The sequence below is a fragment of the Dendrobates tinctorius genome, unplaced genomic scaffold (assembly GCF_039654945.1).
Source record: "Dendrobates tinctorius isolate UK_male_01 unplaced genomic scaffold, ASM3965494v1 ptg000124l, whole genome shotgun sequence".
NCBI lineage: Eukaryota > Metazoa > Chordata > Amphibia > Anura > Dendrobatidae > Dendrobates > Dendrobates tinctorius.
In genome coordinates, this window is record NW_027361792.1 from 3,068,652 (window position 1) to 3,095,000 (window position 26,349).

The 26,349-nt window shown below is 45.8% G+C and overlaps 2 protein-coding genes across 3 annotated transcripts in view; one reads left to right on the forward strand and one right to left on the reverse strand.

Annotated features, from left to right (window-relative positions):
- Positions 1-1,988: 1,988 nt before the first annotated feature.
- LOC141046971 (astacin-like metalloendopeptidase) lies at positions 1,989-21,256 on the reverse strand. The gene is made up of 13 exons (XM_073541827.1): positions 21,188-21,256; positions 20,009-20,036; positions 16,494-16,544; positions 16,059-16,199; positions 15,391-15,508; positions 14,629-14,807; positions 6,639-6,726; positions 6,099-6,226; positions 5,534-5,649; positions 5,031-5,241; positions 4,812-4,930; positions 2,251-2,473; positions 1,989-2,116 (listed from the first exon to the last, which is right to left on the reverse strand). Exons 1-13 carry the CDS (start codon positions 21,254-21,256, stop codon positions 1,989-1,991), a joined length of 1,599 nt encoding a protein of 532 aa, XP_073397928.1.
- Positions 21,257-25,835: 4,579 nt separating this feature from the next.
- Positions 25,836-26,349, forward strand: part of LOC141046910 (astacin-like metalloendopeptidase) — a 15,951-nt gene continuing 15,437 nt past the window's right edge. For both annotated transcript variants that reach the window (XM_073541709.1, XM_073541710.1), the window contains exon 1: positions 25,836-26,113. In XM_073541709.1, the coding sequence (XP_073397810.1) occupies positions 26,045-26,113 (69 nt within the window). In that variant the 5' untranslated portion in view covers positions 25,836-26,044. The remainder of the gene's footprint in view (positions 26,114-26,349) is intronic.

Below are 26,349 nucleotides of genomic sequence, written 5' to 3' on the forward strand. Positions count from 1 at the left end.
GGAAAGACTCCGTCATGATTAAATGGAGTTTAGCGGCTGAAGAAGCCTTCCATAGCCTAAAACGGGCACTTTGCTCTCAGCCCGTACTGGTGACTCCGGACTTCTGCAGCGAGTTTGTGGTACAAACGGATGCCTCTGATACCGGTATCGGGGCCGTACTCTCACAAGTGAGGGACGGGGTGGAACACCCAGTCCTCTATCTCAGCAGGAAGCTGAACAAACATGAGCAAAAGTATGCAGTCATAGAAAAAGAGTGCCTCGCCATTAAGTGGGCTCTAGAGGCCCTCAAATATTACCTGGTGGGCCGAAAGTTCAGGCTGATCACTGACCATGCCCCTCTCAAGTGGATGCACTTGAACAAGGAACGGAATAGCCGGGTGACCCGGTGGTTCCTTGCCCTGCAGGCCTACACTTTTACGGTGGAGCACCACCCAGGGGTACAGATGGGGAATGCAGATGCCCTGTCCCGAGTGCACTGTTTGGCGGGTGTCATTGCTCGACCGGAATGGTCTGAGCAGAGGGGGGGGATATGTGAGAATCATGTGGGAATAGTGGATGATGGCAGGTATATCTCGCCCAGATTCCTTTCCTATGTGCCCTAGTCTGGTCAGTTTCTCACCTGGTGACTAATGAATAATGGGAGGTGGATATAAAAGGATGCCAGGTGGTTGTGTGAGTGTCTCAGCCTGGGAACACAGAGAGCCTGTCTGTGTGAGAGACACATGTGAGTGAAAGCAGTGCCCACTGCAACTGTGGTTTGGCTGGACGGGAGAAGCCCGCCAGTTGGTAGTTAGGTTGTCCATTGTTTAGTTAGTGCCGGACAAGCAAGGATTTGTTTTATGTTTTATTTCCTTTTGCATTGCTTTCACCGTTAATAAACCTGACCCAGGGTCAGTTATACCCGGACCCCGGCTGTGCGCCTGAGTTTCATGCTGAACGCACGTGACCTTTGACCCCAGCAAAGGCGATCCCGGAGTGTTTTATCACTATATATATATATATGTTTATGCAATTTATGTGTGCTTATATATATAATGTGTGCATGTATACATATACACACACACAGTTGAAACCAGAATTCTTCCTGGTATCTTGGCTGATTTCTTTAGACTTTCCCATGATGCGGCATGTAGAAGAAGCCTTGTGTTTCAGGTGTGCATTATAATACATCCACCGGTGTTATACAGACAGGTTTCTGTTGCATGGGGGGGGGGCAGCACAAGATCGCAGGAGAAGGCAATGGACTGACAATGGGATCCTCCTCCTTAGATGCCTCGTCTTATACTGATCTTTGCATCCAAGGAGGTAAACAGGATCCGAGCTCCAGAATCCGCCCCACAATGTTTGTCGATATTCTAAAACCATGAAGACGCATTAGTCTGCGTGAGAGCTGTGTACATAAAACGGCAGGAGATTTTTAACCCTTAAGTGGAACCATACCTCCCATTTTTGGATTTGTTAGGGCTCCTCGATGGGAAGGGGGAGGGGACATTTTTGCCAGTCTAAATATGATTTAGGGGGAAAACGTACATGACTTATTACCAAGGAGTGAAGCCATAAATAAAAAGGATAAAAACAGTCACCAGCAATGGGAAATTCAAATGTCATTTTATTTTATACACAGTGACTTAAGTTGCGCCTTTCAGTGTCCGCACTGGGAAATGTTGAGATATCGGCTCTTGGCTCAGAGCACTAGAAAGAAAAACAAACCACGGAGTTGGTTATTCAGTTGCGATTTAGTGGTTCACAAGCAGCCAGCATTTGACCGCTGCAGCCAATCCATAAATGGATCTGTGTTACTTATCCCTTCTATCTGTATAAATCCATGACGTTACAGGTTTATATTTATACAGAGGTCTTGTGCTGTATTCTGCTGCATTCTCCAGCCTACATGCATGCTCATACAGTGCAGGCTGCTCAGTCCAAAGCGGCAGGAAGCGTACCATTGACGGCTCAGTCCCCATCCCCCCATCTCATCATCTGAGGGCTCAGAGGTGATTATTATCATTCATATTAAGGAAGTGTTTATGAGAAATGAGGAGCGGAGAGATAGGGGTTGATAAGCTTTCTGCTGAAAGGGACTGAGCAGCCTGCGATGTATGAGCGTGGATGCAGGCTGCAAAAATTAAAAGATCAAACTAGATAGAAAGTTGTACATTGGGATGTACAACTGCATCTGCATCTGCATCGGTCTATCGTCACAGATTGTTTTTTCCCTGTGTTTGGAATATATGACGGACTGTTACTTACCCCACGTGTACTTCACCTGGAATCCAGTGCTTTGCACTGATTTATCCGTGTGGAACTGGAGCAGCACCCAGTTTCCCGCAGACACAATCGTTGCCATCTTTTTAGATCCACAGTATTTTGCTGACACCAAGGAGCCTATGCGAGAGCCGTGCAGGATGGAGAGGTAGTCGTAGACACAGTTGCGAGAAAGTTCCAGGACAAAAGAGGTGAAACTCAGCCGCACCTATGGCGAAAGGGATGTCCAAAAGAAACTGAATTATGGAATACTGAGCACGTATTACAGAATAAAGACATTACTTATTACTGCTTGGATGAAATCATGTCAACGAGCTCCGACCTATAGTGACCCCAGACACATTATATATATATATTTATAGAAAGGAATAATCCACCTTTTCTAGACCATCACTGCAACAATATCATGACTTGGTGACTCTGCCTCATGGTGCCCGAGCACCACAGAGAGACACATGGCAGATGACATTTCCTGAGAGGGAAGGTTGTGAAGATCATTCTAAGTTGTCAGCAAGACGCTGAGGAATTATAGATGGGGTCAGAAGAAAACAGCCAATGGCAGGCCGTGCAGCTGCTGTGGGGCCCTTGAGTTGGGAAAGCCGGTAGTGAATGGCCCGGCCTCTGTCCAGAGTCCACCTACTGATCCCAACATCTGCTGTATATGTATGGCTAAAGCCTGAGAGGGCTCACATGCTGGAGAGAGGTGTGCTGGAGAGGTCTCACATGCTGCAGAGAGCTCACGTGCTGGGGAGGGTTCACGTGCTGGATAGAGATGTGCTGGAGAGAGCTCACGTGCAGGAGAGAGATGTGCTGGAGAGAGCTCATGTGCTGGAGAGAGATGTGCTGGAGAGCGCTCACATGCTGCAGAGAGCTCACGTGCTGGAGAGGGCTCACGTGCAGGAGAGAGATGTGCTGGAGAGAGCTCACGTGCTGGAGAGAGGTGTGCTGGAGAGGTCTCACATGCTGCAGAGAGCTCACGTGCTGGAGAGGGTTCACGTGCTGGATAGAGATGTGCTGGAGAGAGCTCACGTGCAGGAGAGAGATGTGCTGGAGAGAGCTCATGTGCTGGAGAGAGATGTGCTGGAGAGCGCTCACATGCTGCAGAGAGCTCACGTGCTGGAGAGGGCTCACGTGCAGGAGAGAGATGTGCTGGAGAGAGCTCACGTGCTGGAGAGAGATGTGCTGGAGAGGGCTCACGTGATTGAAAGAGCTCACCTACTAAAGAAGGTTTATGTGCTGAAGTGAGTTCAGGTGCTGGAGAGAGCTTACGTGCTGGATAGAGATGTGCTGGATAGAGATGTGCTGGAGAGGGCTCATGTGCTGGAGAGAGCTCACGTACTGGAGAGAGATGTGCTGGAGAGGTCTCACGTGCTGCAGAGAGCTCACGTGCTGGATAGAGATGTGCTGGAGAGGGCTCACCTACTAAAGAAGGTTTATGTGCTGAAGTGAGTTCAGGTGCTGGAGAGAGCGTACGTGCTGGATAGAGATGTGCTGGAGAGAGCTTACGTACTGGATAGAGATGTGCTGGGGAGGGCTCATGTGCTGGAGAGAGATGTGCTGGAGAGAGCTCACGTACTGGATAGAGATGTGCTGGAGAGAGCCCACGTGCTGGAGAGGGCTCACGTACTGGATAGAGATGGACTGGATAGAGATGTACTGGAGAGGACTCATGTGATTGAAAAAGCTCACCTACTAAAGAAGGTTTATGTGCTGAAGTGAGTTCAGGTGCTGGAGAGAGCTCACGTGCTGGAGAGAGATGTGCTGTAGAGAGCTCACATGCTGGAGAGGGTTCACGTGCTGGAGAGAGATGTGCTGTAGAGAGCTCACATGCTGGAGAGGGCTCACGTACTGGATAGAGTTGTGCTGGATAGAGATGTGCTGGAGAGGGCTCACCTACTAAAGAAGGTTTATGTGCTGAAGTGAGTTCATGTGCTGGAGAGAGCGTACGTGCTGCAGAGGGCACATATGATGAGGAGGGCTCATGTGCTGTAGAAGGCTCATATACTGGACAGAGCTCACAATGTGAGTCCACTTCACACCCGATGGGTAACTGATGTGATTGTGGCTCGCTCTGATCGCAGCACTTTAACCCTTTAGCTGCTGTGGTGAACAGAGACCACTGCATCTTAATTAGTTAGATACATCATGGGCCACTGTAACGTGATTGCAAAAAAAAGAAAGGTTATTGCTTTGGCAGGTGAGGGCCCATTTCGGACCTTTCCTGTGGGCCCCCAGGATTTCTATGTTCACCTCTAAATCAGATTCACAAGAAAAGGCACAGGAGAGGCGACAGACCGTGCCATGCAGCAGCCTGCCAGGGGCAATGGGGAAACTCCAGCCAATTGAAGGGAGAGGTTGAGATTATCGGTCAGCAAACGTCTTCCATCCCATACCGGACCCCAAGGGTTCAGTGACGACAGCGAAATACACAGCGTCACTCATCACTGGTAAATTATTGTCGCTGTGCAACGGACTGCAAATTTTTTGCAACAATGCACTTCGAAAAATCTGAAGTTGTGAAGCGCGGTAGCTCCTCTCATGCTCACCTTGTACCCAGGAGGGGCCACAATGGACCACTGACAGTCCGAAGATGGGAAATACTTGGTGGGAAATCCTGGAGACGTCACTACTCCATTTGCAAGTGTGGACGTTCCACCGCAAATCACTAAAAGATGAAAAGAAAACGTTAAGAAACTATCAAGGTCCGGTAAACGAGAAGTCGTGAACCTTCGGCGGTGCGGAGCTGCCTCTTCTTCAGGATCTACCTGAATGGTAAGAGGCCGAGAAACTCGTCTTCTCGTAGCGCCAAAATTCCACCAACATCAGGTTTCCCGTGGACACCACAGGCGGAGGATCTCCAGTCCGGCACGTGGCATTGAAAAGAACCGGGGACGACTTGCTGGCTCCATCGTAAACCACCACGTGATCGGCGCGGCAGATCGAGGACGGAGTGACGGCGAGAAACTGCAAGAAGATCTAAAGGAAAGAAACACGGACAGGAGACAGAAATCGGTCAGTTTCTGCCATTTAACTCATTGCTTTGCAAAGGATGAAATCTCCGGGGCAGTTCCTCGGTGGAATCCACCATAAAAGGGGCACAATTTGCTGCCGAATTTTCCGCCGCGGGTTTTTGCTGCAGATTATTTGCTGCGGAAATTGATTCTGCAGCAGAAATATGTCTCAGTCCATGCGGATATAAAACAACGGCCGGGTCTGATCATCCGAAAGCCACTGCTCCGTAGCGGGACGAGAGGTTTCCATGAAATACCTTGTTGGCTGGAACACGAATGAGCCACAGACAATCCGGCCGAGTCACCGATGCAGAACTGGTAGATCCGGAATGAAAAGTGCCAGAAAGCTCACATAGAAGAAAACTGCACACATCTACGGTGAAAAACAGGACTCAGACGAGGTAAAAAAAAAAACATTCCAAATAGGTCACCAGAAGAACTACTCCGTCTGTCCCCATGATAACACTTCTTACCATTAAACTCTGATCATAGGGACACTAGATGTCATAGGTATCGGTCAGAATTCATCTTCCAGGAGCTCCTTCAACAAGTGTTCATTTCCCTGCAGTGCCCCCACAGGGGAACAGAGGTATTGCATGTTACCCACTGAACACACAGACATGCCGAGTCCTCCAGAGTCAGGATCATCAGCTCCGACAGACTGATAAAGGTCCCTCTATTAACTTAAAGAGTCTTTCAAACAGACCCCATTCAATAATTTACCTATTGCCGGCTACTCCGTGTCCCTATGATAAGAGCAGGAAGTGTTGTCATAGGGAGCAGGCGGCCACATATCAGACCTTATCATTAGGATTTCCTCACCACATTGATACAGACGATTTATCTTGACGAGGTCCAGGCTGCTCAGTCCATATCTCTGCCCTATGGGGACAGAGGCGTCGGGCTTTGGCACTATTGTGGGTTGTTCGGGGACATTGGTAAAGGCAAATCTAACAGATGGATGAAAAGACAGCGATGTCTGATGTCAGTGAGAGGTGAAAGGATGCACAAAGCAGCCAATCAGATTGCAGAATTTATGTCCCAAAATTATAGGAAAAATTAAAGTGTGAATCCGACCGACTCAGAAATAGAGCAGGTACACAATATACACCAGAGGGGCAGAAGACCCGGGCAAGAGGCCGAACAACAGCACGTCAGCAGCCGGTACACAATATACACCAGAGGGGCAGAAGACCCGGGCAAGAGGCCGAACAACAGCACGTCAGCAGAAAATATCACCGCTGCGTACAGAAGTGAGGGAGTGAAGAGACGTGAAACATTCTAATTACACACGGTTCATACTATGCAAAAAGGCATTTACTCATAGAGTCAGCATTATCCAGTTATACAAGGGTCACTTACTTTCCATAATGCATGACTGACGTGTAATCATACTGCAAGCCCAAGTTATTGGTATCCGGCAGGAACTTCTCAAAGTTGCTTTGGTAAACTGCGTATGTAATGATTGAAAGTGTAATTATAAAAGTGCAGTCACTGTGCACATACAATACATTACTCATCCTGCATTATACCCCAGAGCTGCACTCACTATTCTGCTGGTGCAGTCACTGTGTACACACATTACATTACTGATCCAGAGTTACATCCTGTATTATACTCCAGAGCTGCACTCACTATTCTCCTGGTGCAGTCACTGTGTACATACATTACATTACTGATCCTGAGTTACATCCTGTATTATACTCCAGAGCTGCACTCACTATTCTGCTGGTGCAGTCACTGTGTACATACATTACATTACTGTTCCAGAGTTACATCCTGTATTATACTCCAGAGCTGCACTCACTATTCTCCTGGTGCAGTCACTGTGTACATACATTACATTACTGATCCTGAGTTACATCCTGTATTATACTCCAGAGCTGCACTCACTATTCTCCTGGTGCAGTCACTGTGTACATACATTACATTACTGATCCTGAGTTACATCATGTATTATACTCCAGAGCTGCACTCACTATTCTGCTGGTGCAGTCACTGTGCACATACATTACATTACTGATCCTGAGTTACATCCTGTATTATACTCCAGAGCTGCACTCACTATTCTGCTGGTGCAGTCACTGTGCACATACATTACATTACTGATCCTGAGTTACATCCTGTATTATACTCCAGAGCTGCACTCACTATTCTCCTGGTGCAGTCACTGTGTACATACTAATTATATTACTGATCCTGAGTTACATCCTGTATTATACTCCAGAGCTGCACTCACTATTCTGCTGGTGCAGTCACTGTGTACATACATTACTGATCCTGAGTTACATCCTGTATTATACCCCAGAGCTGCACTCACTATTCTGCTGGTGCAGTCACTGTGTACATACATTACTGATCCTGAGTTACCTCCTGTATTATACTCCAGAGCTGCACTCACTATTCTCCTGGTGCAGTCACTGTGTACATACTAATTATATTACTGATCCTGAGTTACATCCTGTATTATACTCCAGAGCTGCACTCACTATTCTGCTGGTGCAGTCACTGTGTACATACTAATTATATTACTGATCCTGAGTTACATCCTGTATTATACCCCAGAGCTGCACTCACTATTCTGCTGGTGCAGTCACTGTGTACATACATTACTGATCCTGAGTTACATCCTGTATTATACCCCAGAGCTGCACTCACTATTCTGCTGGTGCAGTCACTGTGTACATACATTACTGATCCTGAGTTACCTCCTGTATTATACTCCAGAGCTGCACTCACTATTCTCCTGGTGCAGTCACTGTGTACATACTAATTACATTACTGATCCTGAGTTACATCATGTATTATACTCCAGAGCTGCACTCACTATTCTGCTGGTGCAGTCACTGTGCACATACATTACATTACTGATCCTGAGTTACATCCTGTATTATACTCCAGAGCTGCACTCACTATTCTCCTGGTGCAGTCACTGTGTACATACTAATTATATTACTGATCCTGAGTTACATCCTGTATTATACTCCAGAGCTGCACTCACTGTTCTGCTGTTGCAGTCACTGTGTACATACATTACATTACTGATCCTGAGTTACATCCTGTATTATACTCCAGAGCTGCACTCACTATTCTCCTGGTGCAGTCACTGTGTACATACTAATTATATTACTGATCCTGAGTTACATCCTGTATTATACTCCAGAGCTGCACTCACTATTCTGCTGGTGCAGTCACTGTGTACATACATTACTGATCCTGAGTTACATCCTGTATTATACCCCAGAGCTGCACTCACTATTCTGTCTGCTGGTGCAGTCACTGTGTACATACATTACTGATCCTGAGTTACCTCCTGTATTATACTCCAGAGCTGCACTCACTATTCTCCTGGTGCAGTCACTGTGTACATACTAATTATATTACTGATCCTGAGTTACATCCTGTATTATACCCCAGAGCTGCACTCACTATTCTGCTGGTGCAGTCACTGTGTACATACATTACTGATCCTGAGTTACCTCCTGTATTATACTCCAGAGCTGCACTCACTATTCTCCTGGTGCAGTCACTGTGTACATACTAATTACATTACTGATCCTGAGTTACATCCTGTATTATACTCCAGAGCTGCACTCACTATTCTGCTGGTGCAGTCACTGTGCACATACATTACATTACTGATCCTGAGTTACATCCTGTATTATACTCCAGAGCTGCACTCACTATTCTCCTGGTGCAGTCACTGTGTACATACTAATTATATTACTGATCCTGAGTTACATCCTGTATTATACTCCAGAGCTGCACTCACTGTTCTGCTGTTGCAGTCACTGTGTACATACATTACATTACTGATCCTGAGTTACATCCTGTATTATACTCCAGAGCTACACTCACTATTCTCCTGGTGCAGTCACTGTGTACATACTAATTATATTACTGATCCTGAGTTACATCCTGTATTATACTCCAGAGCTGCACTCACTATTCTGCTGGTGCAGTCACTGTGTACATACATTACATTACTGATCCTGAGTTACATCCTGTATTATACTCCAGAGCTGCACTCACTATTCTGCTGGTGCAGTCACTGTGTACATACATTACATTACTGATCCTGAGTTACATCCTGTATTATACTCCAGAGCTGCACTCACTATTCTCCTGGTGCAGTCACTGTGTATATACATTACATTACTGATTCTGAGTTACATCCTGTATTATACCCCAGAGCTGCACTCACTATTCTGCTGGTGCAATCACTGTGTACATACATTACATTACTTATCCTGAGTTACATCCTGTATTATACTCCAGAGCTGCACTCACTATTCTGCTGGTGCAGTCACTGTGTACGTACATTACATTACTGATCCTGAGTTACATCCTGTATTATACTCCAGAGCTGCACTCACTATTCTGCTGGTGCAGTCACTGTGTACATACATTACATTACTTATCCTGAGTTACATCCTGTATTATACTCCAGAGCTGCACTCACTATTCTGCTGGTGCAGTCACTGTGTACGTACATTACATTACTGATCCTGAGTTACATCCTGTATTATACCCCAGAGCTGCACTCACTATTCTGCTGGTGCAGTCACTGTGTACATACATTACTGATCCTGAGTTACCTCCTGTATTATACTCCAGAGCTGCACTCACTATTCTCCTGGTGCAGTCACTGTGTACATACTAATTATATTACTGATCCTGAGTTACATCCTGTATTATACTCCAGAGCTGCACTCACTATTCTGCTGGTGCAGTCACTGTGTACATACTAATTATATTACTGATCCTGAGTTACATCCTGTATTATACCCCAGAGCTGCACTCACTATTCTGCTGGTGCAGTCACTGTGTACATACATTACTGATCCTGAGTTACATCCTGTATTATACCCCAGAGCTGCACTCACTATTCTGCTGGTGCAGTCACTGTGTACATACATTACTGATCCTGAGTTACCTCCTGTATTATACTCCAGAGCTGCACTCACTATTCTCCTGGTGCAGTCACTGTGTACATACTAATTACATTACTGATCCTGAGTTACATCATGTATTATACTCCAGAGCTGCACTCACTATTCTGCTGGTGCAGTCACTGTGCACATACATTACATTACTGATCCTGAGTTACATCCTGTATTATACTCCAGAGCTGCACTCACTATTCTCCTGGTGCAGTCACTGTGTACATACTAATTATATTACTGATCCTGAGTTACATCCTGTATTATACTCCAGAGCTGCACTCACTGTTCTGCTGTTGCAGTCACTGTGTACATACATTACATTACTGATCCTGAGTTACATCCTGTATTATACTCCAGAGCTGCACTCACTATTCTCCTGGTGCAGTCACTGTGTACATACTAATTATATTACTGATCCTGAGTTACATCCTGTATTATACTCCAGAGCTGCACTCACTATTCTGCTGGTGCAGTCACTGTGTACATACATTACTGATCCTGAGTTACATCCTGTATTATACCCCAGAGCTGCACTCACTATTCTGTCTGCTGGTGCAGTCACTGTGTACATACATTACTGATCCTGAGTTACCTCCTGTATTATACTCCAGAGCTGCACTCACTATTCTCCTGGTGCAGTCACTGTGTACATACTAATTATATTACTGATCCTGAGTTACATCCTGTATTATACCCCAGAGCTGCACTCACTATTCTGCTGGTGCAGTCACTGTGTACATACATTACTGATCCTGAGTTACCTCCTGTATTATACTCCAGAGCTGCACTCACTATTCTCCTGGTGCAGTCACTGTGTACATACTAATTACATTACTGATCCTGAGTTACATCCTGTATTATACTCCAGAGCTGCACTCACTATTCTGCTGGTGCAGTCACTGTGCACATACATTACATTACTGATCCTGAGTTATATCCTGTATTATACTCCAGAGCTGCACTCACTATTCTCCTGGTGCAGTCACTGTGTACATACTAATTATATTACTGATCCTGAGTTACATCCTGTATTATACTCCAGAGCTGCACTCACTATTCTGCTGGTGCAGTCACTGTGTACATACATTACATTACTGATCCTGAGTTACATCCTGTATTATACTCCAGAGCTGCACTCACTATTCTGCTGGTGCAGTCACTGTGTACATACATTACATTACTGATCCTGAGTTACATCCTGTATTATACTCCAGAGCTGCACTCACTATTCTCCTGGTGCAGTCACTGTGTATATACATTACATTACTGATTCTGAGTTACATCCTGTATTATACCCCAGAGCTGCACTCACTATTCTGCTGGTGCAGTCACTGTGTACATACATTACATTACTTATCCTGAGTTACATCCTGTATTATACTCCAGAGCTGCACTCACTATTCTGCTGGTGCAGTCACTGTGTACGTACATTACATTACTGATCCTGAGTTACATCCTGTATTATACTCCAGAGCTGCACTCACTATTCTGCTGGTGCAGTCACTGTGTACATACATTACATTACTGATCCTGAGTTACATCCTGTATTATACTCCAGAGCAGCACTCACTATTCTGCTGGTGCAGTCACTGTGTACATACATTACATTACTTATCCTGAGTTACATCCTGTATTATACTCCAGAGCTGCACTCACTATTCTGCTGGTGCAGTCACTGTGTACATACATTACATTACTGATCCTGAATTACATCCTGTATTATACTCCAGAGCTGCACTCACTATTCTGCTGGTGCAGTCACTGTGTACATACATTACATTACTGATCCTGAGTTACATCCTGTATTATACCCCAGAGCTGCACTCACTATTCTGCTGGTGCAGTCACTGTGTACATACATTACATTACTGATCCTGAGTTACATCCTGTATTATACTCCAGAGCTGCACTCACTATTCTGCTGGTGCAGTCACTGTGTACATACATTACATTACTGATCCTGAGTTACATCCTGTATTATACCCCAGAGCTGCACTCACTATTCTGCTGGTGAAGTCACTGTGTACATACATTACATTACTGATCCTGAGTTACATCCTGTATTATACTCCAGAGCAGCACTCACTATTCTGCTGGTGCAGTCACTGTGTACATACATTACTGATCCTGAGTTACCTCCTGTATTATACTCCAGAGCTGCACTCACTATTCTCCTGGTGCAGTCACTGTGTACATACTAATTATATTACTGATCCTGAGTTACATCCTGTATTATACTCCAGAGCTGCACTCACTATTCTGCTGGTGCAGTCACTGTGTACATACATTACTGATCCTGAGTTACATCCTGTATTATACCCCAGAGCTGCACTCACTATTCTGCTGGTGCAGTCACTGTGTACATACATTACTGATCCTGAGTTACCTCCTGTATTATACTCCAGAGCTGCACTCACTATTCTCCTGGTGCAGTCACTGTGTACATACTAATTACATTACTGATCCTGAGTTACATCATGTATTATACTCCAGAGCTGCACTCACTATTCTGCTGGTGCAGTCACTGTGCACATACATTACATTACTGATCCTGAGTTACATCCTGTATTATACTCCAGAGCTGCACTCACTATTCTCCTGGTGCAGTCACTGTGTACATACTAATTATATTACTGATCCTGAGTTACATCCTGTATTATACTCCAGAGCTGCACTCACTGTTCTGCTGTTGCAGTCACTGTGTACATACATTACATTACTGATCCTGAGTTACATCCTGTATTATACTCCAGAGCTACACTCACTATTCTCCTGGTGCAGTCACTGTGTACATACTAATTATATTACTGATCCTGAGTTACATCCTGTATTATACTCCAGAGCTGCACTCACTATTCTGCTGGTGCAGTCACTGTGTACATACATTACATTACTGATCCTGAGTTACATCCTGTATTATACTCCAGAGCTGCACTCACTATTCTGCTGGTGCAGTCACTGTGTACATACATTACATTACTGATCCTGAGTTACATCCTGTATTATACTCCAGAGCTGCACTCACTATTCTCCTGGTGCAGTCACTGTGTATATACATTACATTACTGATTCTGAGTTACATCCTGTATTATTCCCCAGAGCTGCACTCACTATTCTGCTGGTGCAGTCACTGTGTACATACATTACATTACTTATCCTGAGTTACATCCTGTATTATACTCCAGAGCTGCACTCACTATTCTGCTGGTGCAGTCACTGTGTACGTACATTACATTACTGATCCTGAGTTACATCCTGTATTATACTCCAGAGCTGCACTCACTTTTCTGCTGGTGCAGTCACTGTGTACATACATTACATTACTGATCCTGAGTTACATCCTGTATTATACTCCAGAGCAGCACTCACTATTCTGCTGGTGCAGTCACTGTGTACATACATTACATTACTGATCCTGAGTAACATCCTGTATTATACTCCAGAGCTGCACTCACTATTCTGCTGGTGCAGTCACTGTGTACATACATTACATTACTGATCCTGAGTTACATACTGTATTATACCCCAGAGCTGCACTCACTATTCTGCTGGTGCAGTCACTGTGTACATACATTACATTACTGATCCTGAATTACATCCTGTATTATACTCCAGAGCTGCACTCACTATTCTGCTGGTGCAGTCACTGTGTACATACATTACATTACTGATCCTGAGTTACATCCTGTATTATACCCCAGAGCTGCACTCACTATTCTGCTGGTGCAGTCACTGTGTACATACATTACATTACTGATCCTGAATTACATCCTGTATTATACTCCAGAGCTGCACTCACTATTCTGCTGGTGCAGTCACTGTGTACATACATTACATTACTGATCCTGAGTTACATCCTGTATTATACCCCAGAGCTGCACTCACTATTCTGCTGGTGCAGTCACTGTGTACATACATTACATTACTGATCCTGAGTTACATCCTGTATTATACTCCAGAGCTGCACTCACTATTCTGCTGGTGCAGTCACTGTGTACATACATTACATTACTGATCCTGAGTTACATCCTGTATTATACCCCAGAGCTGCACTCACTATTCTGCTGGTGCAGTCACTGTGTACATACATTACATTACTGATCCTGAGTTACATCCTGTATTATACCCCAGAGCTGCACTCACTATTCTGCTGGTGCAGTCACTGTGTACATACATTACATTACTGATCCTGAGTTACATCCTGTATTATACTCCAGAGCTGCACTCACTATTCTGCTGGTGCAGTCACTGTGTACATACATTACATTACTGATCCTGAGTTACATCCTGTATTATACCCCAGAGCTGCACTCACTATTCTGCTGGTGCAGTCACTGTGTACATACATTGCCTCTCGCTCCCTCTCTCCTGTACTGTGCAGCAGGTAGCATTGCAGGTGCGTTTACCGTCTGCTATGTATCTCCAGATAATGTCCACGTAGGTATCGCGGTCACTCCTCGTGTGCTCGTGTACAAACCCCAGGACGTGGTTGAGTTCGTGTTGTACGATGCCTTTCGATACGCATCCGGGGTTCAGTAAGGAGAGGTCCTGGCTCCCTCCAATCCTGCCCAGATAGGACCAGCATCTGAAGGAGCAGCCGCATCGTCAGTGGTCGTTCTTTCTATAGATAGAAAAAATCTAAAGAGAAATGGAAAGAAAGAGAAGAACAAGAACACGGAGAAAGGAGGATATCTAGAAAAGGAACAAAGGCCCAATGATACGGGACCCGCCATAAAGTGTCCTCACGGGCTGGGGCTTAGCTGCGTCCGACTCCTCAACATTCTCCATCATACACCAGACCAGCTGGGCTCCTCCTGGACTCGTAGCCTGTCTTTCTAACTAGCCCTACATTGTACCCAGAGCAGAACTGAGGACTGGTCCTCCCATGAGGAGCATTCTTGTAGGAAACAATGGAGGAACATACAAAATCCTTACAGATGATGGCCCTCACCAGAATCCCCCCTCCGTCCCAAGCCACCACATGGCCCTTAGGATCTTACTTCTTAGACCTCCTTGGTTTTTCCTCCCAAAACCTCCCCGACAATGTGAAGGACGTGAAAAAGAAGCAAAGGTAGAAGGATGGACCTCATCGTCATGGACAGGACAAGAAGGACAGAGAAATGCAGAGACGATCCAATTCTGGTGTGAATTCACCGTAAACCACTTACCCATCTACCGAGCGGATCTGGATATAATCCGTCTCCGTCTTCCTCTCCACAAAGCGAATGCAGGTCAGGGAGGAATATTCCTGAATGGCGGAACGGATGACTGCGGAGTCAGCGGAGGCTAAAGGAGCAATCATGGAAATGGAGGAGCACAATGTCTACCCATCAATAAAAACACAAGTCAAGCAGCTGCAGGTCCCGCACAGGTCCAAGCCCCGGGACACTCGTCAAATTATTGGATGATACTTTGTATTATTCATTTTTACTCGGAAATCATGGGTATAAATTATCGCCTAATCCCTGGAAAGCTGATAATTTTTAGACAGGTGTGGCTCCCAGCGCTGGATCTTCACCGTGCACCATAATAGCGGACTTGTGTTACTTAATCATCCCTGGTTCTCCACTGGCACCGAGACCGTGGTCTTGCAGAGTAGAACTGTTACACAAGTGCCTTGGTGCTCGGTCTACGATACTAAAGATTCGAGGTTCACCAGATGCGGAAATCTATAGACATTGAAAGGAAACAGAACCAATCGTCGGAGCTTCCACTTTTTTTCTTCTGGTCCCTTGGGGGTTGTCTCTACAGAAGACACACCCCTGAGGAGCGCACATGTGTGGAGAGCATTACCATTAAGTTACATTGGGTTCAACATGATTAGATTTTGGCTCACAGTAATCGGCAGACAGCGTGTAGGGAATGATGACGACTCCAGAACTGGATTTGGGCCAGAAGCAGGCTTGTCCCGGGCAGCTCAGGGCACTGCGGCTGAGCCGTACAGCGATGTCCACCTGACGGATCGACTTCTTGCTACCTGTGCATTACAAGATAAAACTATAAGAATGGATCATTGTAGCAGATAAAATGACCATAGACCCGACCTGCAGCTTTGGTCCTAACCGCGAGTTCTTGGTATGAGAGGATGAGACCCTCTGCATCCCATACATTTCATTATATTCCATCCCATACAACCAGTGCAAATTCTATGCAGTTAATGGTCTCCAGGGTTGGTCAACCAACCACCAACTCGGCTGATTCTGGCTGATATTGCGGACTCTCTCGTTATCAGTCTCTACGTGGTGTTTTTGTTTTTATTGTTTTTTTTTACCTTTGTTGTGTTTGGCAATAATACTGAAGATATCTTCCATTCCTTCGGCTCCTGAAAAAAAAAATGTCAAGAAATCTCCATCCGAGACGACATCAATAGGTAACTTGTGTGGACCAGTGGTGGTTAGTGACAACCTGGGTCTGGAGTAGGGAGCCGGACAATGCAAGAAGCTTATGACACAATTCTTAAATGGTCGTTGTTGTTTCAACAAACTTTGCATAAAACAATAGTACAAGTGAATATAAGAAACTTTGTAGCATTAGAGAAATCTACTTTTTTTTTCTGCACTCATGAGACACTTCTCTCCTGCCTAAAGAAAATGCCATTCGCTCAGGAAACTGCTAAGATATATGGAAAGGTGAGAAGAGAGAATAGGGAAAGAGAGAGGCATAAAGATATCTAGGATCCTGCAGCTCTCTGCAAAGCTGAATTCACATCTATACTGCTCAGTAATACTAAATAATGTTCTCCATAGTTGCTACTTTTTCGTAGGTGTTTCTCTCACCCTAGATCTGAGTTCACAGGTATGTTGCTCAGTATAGCTGTATAATGTCCTGCATGCAGATGCTGATTTCTAGTAAGTGTTTATCTTGCCCCTGTGCTGAGCTCACAGCTATATTGCACACTAGTACTGTAGAAAGACCTCTATGATGCTGGTTTCTTTTAAGTGTTTTATCTCACCCAAGTGATGGAGTTACATCTACTCTGCTCAGTACTACTAAATAATGTCCTCAATGCATATGCTGATTTCTAATAAGTGTTTATCTGTTCCATGTGCTGAGTTCACAGCTACTATGAGGATGTAAGCTCTCAAATGGACCCAGGAGAATCATTGGATGTCATTTATCTCGACTTCTCTAAAGCATTTGACTATGTCCCAAATAAAAGATTGGTAAGTAAGAGGAGAAAGCTTGGGCTAGGGGAAAATGTGTGTAGATGGGTAGGGAGCTGGCGTAGTGATAGAAAACAAAGAGTGGTTATTAATGGGGCACACTCAGATTGGGCCAGGGTTACTAGTGGGGGACCACAGGGGTCTGTATTGGGCCCCCTGCTATTTAATATATATATTAATGATCTAGTGGATGGCTTACACAGTAAAATATCAGTATTTGCAGATGATACAAAACTATGTAAGGTAGTTAACACAAAGGAGGACAGTTTGCAACTACAGACAGATTTGAGTAAATTGGAGAATTGGGCTGAAAAATGGCAAATGAGGTTTAACACAGATAAGTGTAAGGTTATGCACATGGGAAGGAGAAACAGATGCTACAATTACTTACTAAATGGGAAACTGCTGGGAAAATCAGACATGGAAAAAGACTTAGGCATCTAAGGCTGGTTTCACATTAGCGCTTTTTAAGCGCACGCACGGCCGGGGGTAGCTCCGCCCCCGAGCCGGCTCTCTGCCCGGCGTGCCCGCCCCTTGCTTGTAGCGCCGCCTCCTAGCGCACAGCGGCACCTGCGATCGGCGCACCCTATCTTTAGCATAGGGTGCGCAGATCGTGCGCAGGCCGTGCGCTAGTTGCGCTTTGACCTGCGCTGCGCACTTTTGACGGTGCGCCGTGCGCGCCAAAATCCGAAAAGTTTGATTTTGGTGCGCACGGCGCACCGTCAAAAGTGCGCAGCGCAGGTCAAAGCGCAACTAGCGCACGGCCTGCGCACGATCTGCGCACCCTATGCTAAAGATAGGGTGCGCCGATCGCAGGCGCCGCTGTGCGCTATGAGGCGGCGCTACAAGAAAGGGGCGGGCACGCCGGGCAGAGAGCCGGCTCGGGGGCGGAGCTACCCCCGGCCGTGCGTGCGCTTAAAAAGCACTAATGTGAAACCAGCCTTAGTCAATAAGAAGCTAAATTGGAGTGCCCAGTGTCAGGCAGCTGCCACCAAAGCAAATAGGGTCATGGGATGCATTAGAAGAGGTCTGGGGACACGAGATGAAAACATAATTCTCCCTCTGTACAAATCACTCGTCAGACCACACTTGGAGGATTGTGTGCAATTTTGGATGCCAGTGCTCAAGAAAGACATTACTGAACTTGAAAGGGTTCAAAGGCGGGCTACTAAAATGATAAATGGAGTTGGTTCACTACAATATCCAGAAAGGCTATCAAAATTAGGTCTATTTACTCTAGAAAACAGAAGACTTAGGGGAGACTTAATATATATGTACAAGTATATCAGAGGGCAATACAGAGATCTCTCCAATGAACTGTTTGTACCAAGGACTGTGACAAGAACAAGGGGGCATTCTCTTTGTTTGGAGGAAAGACAATTTCTGCACCAGCATAGAAGAGGGTTCTTCACGGTAAGAGCAGTGAGGCTCTGGAATTCTCTTCCTGAGGAAGTGGTGATGGCCAACTCACTGAATGAATGTAAGAAAGGAATGGAGGCTTTTCTTGTGAGTAACAGTATAGAAGGTTACGAATAACAGAATATTATAGGTACATGGTTGACCCAGCTTAGGGGAAGGAATCTTTTTCCCTATGGTGAAAATTGGCTTCTACTCTGTGGGTTTTTTGCCTTCCCCAGGATCAACAATGCAGAACAGCTGCACTAAAAATAGGCTGAACTAGATGGACCTAAGGTCTTCCTTCAGCCTTCAAAACTATGGGTGGTTTCACATTAGCGCTTCAGGGTGCAGCGACGGCCTGCGCACGGCCGCTGCTAAGCCCCGCCCCCTGCCGGGCCTCCTCCGGTAGCTCCGCCTACGGGCGCATGACACTGCATGCGTCCTGCGTCCTCTATCTTTATCCCTTGGTACGCAGGCCGTGCGCAGTATGCATTTGGCGGCGCATGCATCCTTTTGACGGTGCGCCGACCGGCGCTAAACGCAACCTGTTGCAATTTGGTTGCGCTTGGCCCACCCTCAAAAGGACGCATGCGCCACCAAACGCATACTGCGCACGGCCTGCGTACCAAGGGATAAAGATAGAGGACGCAGGACGCATGCAGCGTCATGCGCCTGTGGGCGGAGCTACCGGAGGAGGCTCGGCAGGGGGCGGGGCTTAGCAGCGGCCGTGCGCAGGCTGTCGCTGCGCCCTGAAACGCTAATGTGAAACCACCCTATGTTATGTTACTATGTTATTGCACACTACTACTGTAGAAAAATCTCTATGATGCTGGTTTCTTTCAAGTGTTTTATTTCACCCAAGTGATGGATTCACATCTACTCTGCTCAATATTGTTGTATATTGTCCTCGATACTGCTACCTATAGACAGGTATAGCAGGATCCCCTCATGTCTGTGTGTGAGCTGTGTATGGGAGACATCATGGCATCTCCCCAGCTGCCGTGATATTATAACTCCGAACATGGGACTGGCAGGACATGCTGGGAGTTTTAGTCTTACAACAGCCGTGGCACTATTTTATGGCTACAGTGTTGTTTTGTCACTATTATTAGTCATCGTCATCTTCTGATTATTTGGGGGGGTAACCAGACCACTTTATGTATTATTTATGGTGCTCGTGTTTATGTGCAGGTTAATAAATAATAAAAAGTAAATCCGGACTTACCGTCTTGGCCGTTTCCTCCAACTGAGACCTAAACAAGAAAGCCGGCACCCATTACAGAACGGCATCTGCTGGTTTTATCCCAAACTCTTCCCAGTTCCCCAAATATTCCCTCCATACTCTGTGGTTCTGTTCTCATTATTCCACTAATCCTTATGGAAAATGTCAGTATAAATTTGCTCTTTAAATTAGTGATTAATTCTGTGGAGGTGTATGTATTAATATAATGATAGGAGATGCATTCCCTGGCGGAAATCTCAGGGAAGTCACAAGTCACTGCTTGCACCGACCACTAGAGGGAGTCTGCATTAGAAAGTAAGGGGCCCCTGTGCCGGAATGATATTTGGGCCCCTAACTGCCAGCAAAAGCGCACACGTATATAAAATACACACTTACAGATATATCACTCACCTATATTCATTTTAAAAAAACATATAAATATATATATACCTTAAAGGGATTTTTAATCAAATTCATAAAATGGGTAAAATTGCAAATTCCTTGTAAGACCCAGTAACTTTGCCATTTACGTCTTAATAAAATTCCTCTTAGAACGTAAGATTTCTACTTGTATTATTTTACTGCTCGTTGCTTCGTTCCCAGCGTGACAAGGAGCGCTCACGCTGCTCTGACCCCGGCCGGATCGCTGGACCTGACGCCGCTCCTCCGATGCTGCAGAAGTAAAAGCAATGTGACCCGTCGCTGGTCCGAACAATCAATCTTCAGAAGCGCACCGCCTGACGCCGGGGGGGGGGTGGATCGGGAGCGGTGCGCTCCTGAAGATTCATCTTGTAACAAACCTCACACACGCACATTAAACACATTTACACATGCATATTAGGCCGCCATTTACACATTACACATTTCGGGGGACATCTGCACCACTTTCTGGCCATATGTACCCCTGAGCATAGAAACAAATGCCCAATAGTCCATCTTCCAGGCTAGGCCCCCTCTTCTTCTGCGTACACGGGCGGTATGTCCACCGCTGGTCTGCACCCTAAAGTGCGATAATCTCAGCAATGTGCTGTTCCTTTGACCTCCCCTAAATTCTTTTTTGCACAGGATTTGGATCCGTGCATCAGGAAGAAATACAGAATACTGGAAATGTCAACCATGAAACAATGACGCCATATAAATTGGTTGGGTCCGCACCTGTCTGATCCCGGACGATGGCCTCACCTGGTAGGGCAGAAGCAGGCCGGCTCTCAGCAGGTAGGACATAGCTGTGAGGTATTTGCTGGCCTCCATGTCGGCCTCTTCCAGCACGGAGCTCCTCCGGATTCTGTTTTACATTAACCTATTTCGGGAGTGTAACAATAATGCAAGAACAAAACATACGAGCAGCCAATGAGCGGCGGGACGAGCGGCGGCTCACCTTACACCTGTGCCTTATTAGATTCCACATTTACACCTGGGGGTAAAAAAAAAAAAAGAAACGGTGCCACAGTCAGGAAACATCGATGTCCAGATCATGGCTGCGCCTTGTGGCCTACGTGCCCAGCAGCTGTGGAGCTTTTACCATGTTATTGCACCAATTGCTCATCCAGGGTGAGCACAAAGCCAAGAGCGACATTTTGCTTATGGCTCCTAATGAGATGGATCCTCCAAGTCCTAAGACTTGGCGGCACACGGGCACCTGGGGTTGGCCCAGCGGGAATAAGGACTCGGCACATGGCCAGAAGTACAGGTGCAGTGGAACGAAGAGAGGGTGAATGCAGGGAAGGCAAAATGAGGGTCAACCTCCTGAGCTGGAGCAGAAATGATGGAGCACCCCAAACACTGGAAATTAGGGTCTTAATACTAAAACATAGGTGTGTGTCTTGGTGGGCATTAAACAGTAAATGTTAGGATACGTCACCAAGCCACGCCGGGGCAACCTGTAAAACCCGGCGTGGAGCTCAGCAGAGGGCAGCGGACTGAGGCGAAGGAAGCAGAGCCGAGGATACCCGGACGGGTGTGTGTCTTGGTGGGCATTAAATAGTAAATATGAGGAGACGTCACCAAGCCACGCCGGGGCAACCTGTAAAACCCGGCGTGGAGCTCAGCAGAGGGCAGCGGACTGAGGCGAAGGAAGCAGAGCCGAGGATACCCGGACGGGTGTGTGTCTCAGTGGGCAGTCAATAGTAAATATGAGGAGACGTCACCAAGCCATGCCGGGGCAGCCTGCAAACCCCGACGTGGAGTTCAACAGAGGGCAGCAGACCGAGGCGAAGGAAGCAGAGCCAGGGATACCGGGACAAGTTTGTAACACCAGAGACCAGACTCACAGAAGACATCTCACTGGATATTTTAGTTTAACCCTAAGTACAATCTCCATCTGCCGCTGCTCCTCTGAATCTGGAAAATTTTTCATTTTCTTCTGTTCCACAGTTATGAAAACATCTAAATATTTATGTAAGGATTCCAGATGTTTCCATGAAACCTGTTTTGCCCTTGTCCAAGATGGAGTCAGGTACGTCACACTGTCCTGGAACTTCCTGTCTGCCCTGGTGTTTAAGTTCAGGTCAGGAGGTCCTCCTTGCCTGAGTATTTTGTTGCTGTTTGCTTCTGAGCTTCCTCCTGGCTTGCCTCTGAAGTTCTTGCTGCTGCTAGTTAATCGGTGCTCTGCCTCACCACTTACAGTTGCCTTCAGTCTTCTAAGGTTCTTCCGGATCCGGGCTGGGGTTACCTGCTGGCCTGACTTCTGAGACTGCGTTCTGTTGCGGGCTGCTTTGCGGGACTTGAGCAGGACTTCTTAGCCCAAAAGGTACAATAAAGGACCTACTCCCTGCTATGCTCCACCTATGTCTTTCTGGACTTCAATGAAAGGTGTCATCTCCTCTATCTGCATAGTTCTGGACTTCTACGTATAAGTGCCCTTCACACTCTAGTTTGCATACTACTGCTGGACTTCCACATATAAGTGCGGGTCGCACTCCTATTTGCATACTACTGCTGGACTTCCACGTATAAGTGCCGGTCGCACTGTTTTGCATATTACTGCTGGACTTGTTTGTATGAGCTGTCGCGCCCCTTCTACTAAGTTTGCTGACATTTCTGTTTTGTGGTGTCACCTTGTTACAATTGCAGGAAAGTCTCTGCTTGTTCATATTCCACTTCTTGCTTTGTGAAATACACTTATTTGTCTCAGCTTTGGTCTCAGACTCATTTTATCCCACGCAATCAGATTCCATAGTACCCACATAACTGTTATAATTTATTTCACACACTGATCAATGAAACGGAAGCAAAAATGTCAGAGTCGCTGTTTTCGGTAATAAAAAGAGATGAAAGAGATGTATGAACCCCACAATGGGAATGATAAAAACTACAACTCGTACCGCAAAATGACAAGTCTGTCGGCCGAAAAATAACGATGCGCAATGGAAAATTATAAAAAAAAAAATGATATTGTGGTTCTGAGTGAGCCAGAAATTTCTATGTAAATATTTATATGCCCAAAAAAGACAAAAATCTTCTTGGAGTGATACCTTCATTGGATAACCAGATGAATGATATTTTCAGCCAGTGTTGGACTCGGGTGCTAAGGGCCCACCAGTAACCAACTCCAGGGCCCCGCTTTTCTGCTACAAATGTGACATTATCCTCAATCACAAATCTATATAACAATGGACTGGATAGATCGGTAAATGAATAAGATGCCGCCATTGTCTGTACATAGTGACTGAAGTATATTGTGCCACTGGCATGGGTGGTGTCCATGTCTTATACAAGGGCCCACCTGACTATTTTCCTGTTCTCCGGTCGGCCAGTCCAAGCCTGTTGGCAGCTTTCGGAGCACAGAAGCTCCTTCTTTAGCCAAGTTTGCATATCTGTGTGAAATATCATCAAGTGACCAAGTAAACCTGGAGCCGACGTTGGCTAGAGGTTTGGCATCGACTTATGGCTCTCTGCTGATAGAAAGGGCCCCTACAAATGTTTTGGGGCAATGGATCGGGATGGATCACTGTCGGATGGACACCTATCTGATGTGTGTGCACTTTCACATTGTTTTCTAGGAGTCTTAAGACCTCCATACACTCTAGACTAATGGCCGATATTCGGAGGATTGGCCAACCTTCTAATGTGCATGAAGGCCCCCTGACAGATCATGGATCCAGCTTGTCAGATCTACTACCGATCCTTTTTTTTACTCCGAGGGATAAGCCGCCATCAGAGGAGTCTTTCAGCTTCCTTAGCTGGAGGAGAGATAGCGATTGGCCAAGCCATTGTTCCCGAGAGCGTGCAATTCTCAAGTATGCAAATTATCAGGGTTTTCTACTCTAAAAAAAAAAAAATAACTTTAGGAAAACTTTTCTCCATAATGTGGTGTCACATGGAAGCATGACATGGGGCCCTCATGTCTCCGCGGTACAGAAGTGTCTGGCCTCCTTGAGCTTCAGGCTCCATCCTGATGACTTGTGTATAATGATTAACTCTTTCCACCGTGACCCTCCATTGTGCACTCTGGAGATCTCTGGAAATAACCGGTTTATTGAGATTCTTAGCCCTGTTGTCAGACATCTTGTAGATATATCTGGGTAGATACAAAGAAGAAAGAGCGGCACAGCCTGTGGTCACAAATTACGACTAAGGGCGGAGGAGAACAATCCAAAGTCCTGGATGAACCTCCCGCATCGCCTCCGGGGCGGCACAAATCTGTGGGAGGATCGATGACAGCATCCAGTAACCGGATCCCGCTCCTGATCCTCGTTTAGGACAAATTCATTATTATTTCCGCAGCGGAAACCTACAATAAATAGAAAGGTCAAGGTTGTGAGGGATCATCTCACTTAGTACGTCTCATCTCACATTCTGGGCTGAAGGCGATGATGGAAATTCGAAGCCGCCAGAAAGTGATGTGTAACGGGGCGTGACGTGCTGAAAATCTGCGATATTTTACACGTTGACGAATGCGCTGCCATGATTTACCCATGTGACTGCATCATCTGCGCATGCGCGGATACCAGAGATCCTGCTAACGTCCTTTGTGCACATGGAAATATTTTTGCACTTGGGAAGAAAACTCAACCAAAAAAGTGCAGCTTTTGGCGAGATATTGAGGACATTGTTTCACACTGTGAAAAATGCCTGGAAAATCCCTCAATCTAACACTTCCAGTTCATTCCTAGGGAACCTTTTTTTTTTTTTTTTTTTAGTTCCCACGCTTGATCACGCAGGTCACAGTGGATCCTGATGGAATCTGCTTCAGACTTGGCTCCGTCCAATCGAAACTCCTGAAAATATGCTTCAGGAAAAAAAAAAAGCAAAAAGACGCATTGAAAAACGCTGCGTAACATTTGCACCAAATGCATAAAAAAAAAAAAGAGAAAACTGAAGGAAAAAAAAAATAAATGCAGCAAAAATCGGAGTAGATTGCTGTTGTATATTATGGGGCAAATATTTGCAAAAGAAAAGAAGCAACGGGAAAAAAAAAAATGCAACGTTTTCAAAAACACAACTTATCGGGATTTTTTTCTCTTCTTTCGTTTTGCAAATATTTGCACCGAATCACGCCCAATTCAACAGCGCCTGTCATGAGATCGTGACATCACATCCGCTTTTATTGAGCTTTTATAAAACAGCGGATTTTCAACCCAAAAATAACTGCAGCTGAAAAAGGTGGCGTATTTATCCTTCGTGGGAACGCCGCCGTAAAGGAAAGGTTACATTTCATTGCATCAGCACAAATGAAGTATTGCGGGTTCCCAGCGACCTGAGAACCCGTCGTGCCAGACGAGCTTTCCATCAAGGCCGGGAGATAATGGAGCAGGTTGAATTAAGGTCATAGGGAGAAACAAAAATTATTTAGATGCTTTTTTTTTTCTCGCTTTTTGTTTTGTGTCCGTCTGGAGGCTCTTTTGTAAGCGTCGATGTTCATTGTCATTGGATTATGTGATTGATCTTTGTTCCCATCCCAATGCAAGTTAAATGGCTCCAGGGTCGCACAAAGGGTATAATCACCCCCCATTGTCTGCTCTGATTGGCTATTCCCATGTTCTGGATACATAAGGAGATTCCCACAGTCGTTTTATCAATAGTGGACCTGGAGCAGCCATGGCGCAAGCCGTCGTCCTACTGGTGTCCGCGGCGCTCTGCGCCCTGGGATCTGCGCTGGCGTTACAGGTACGTCCTATATGTTGAAGTCTGGAGGGGATTCACTAAGGCAGGTCTATTAGGATTGCTCCCACCATCAGTTTTTGGTGCGTTTTCTATGCAGTGTTTTGTTTTTTTTTTGCTGCTGCGCCTTACAGTTCCAGCAAAGTGGATAGGATCTATAGAGATCTCCTGCCCTCTGCGCTTATTTTTTACGCTGTGTAAGATTCAGATCCGCAGCATGTTAATTTCTCCTGCGGATATGA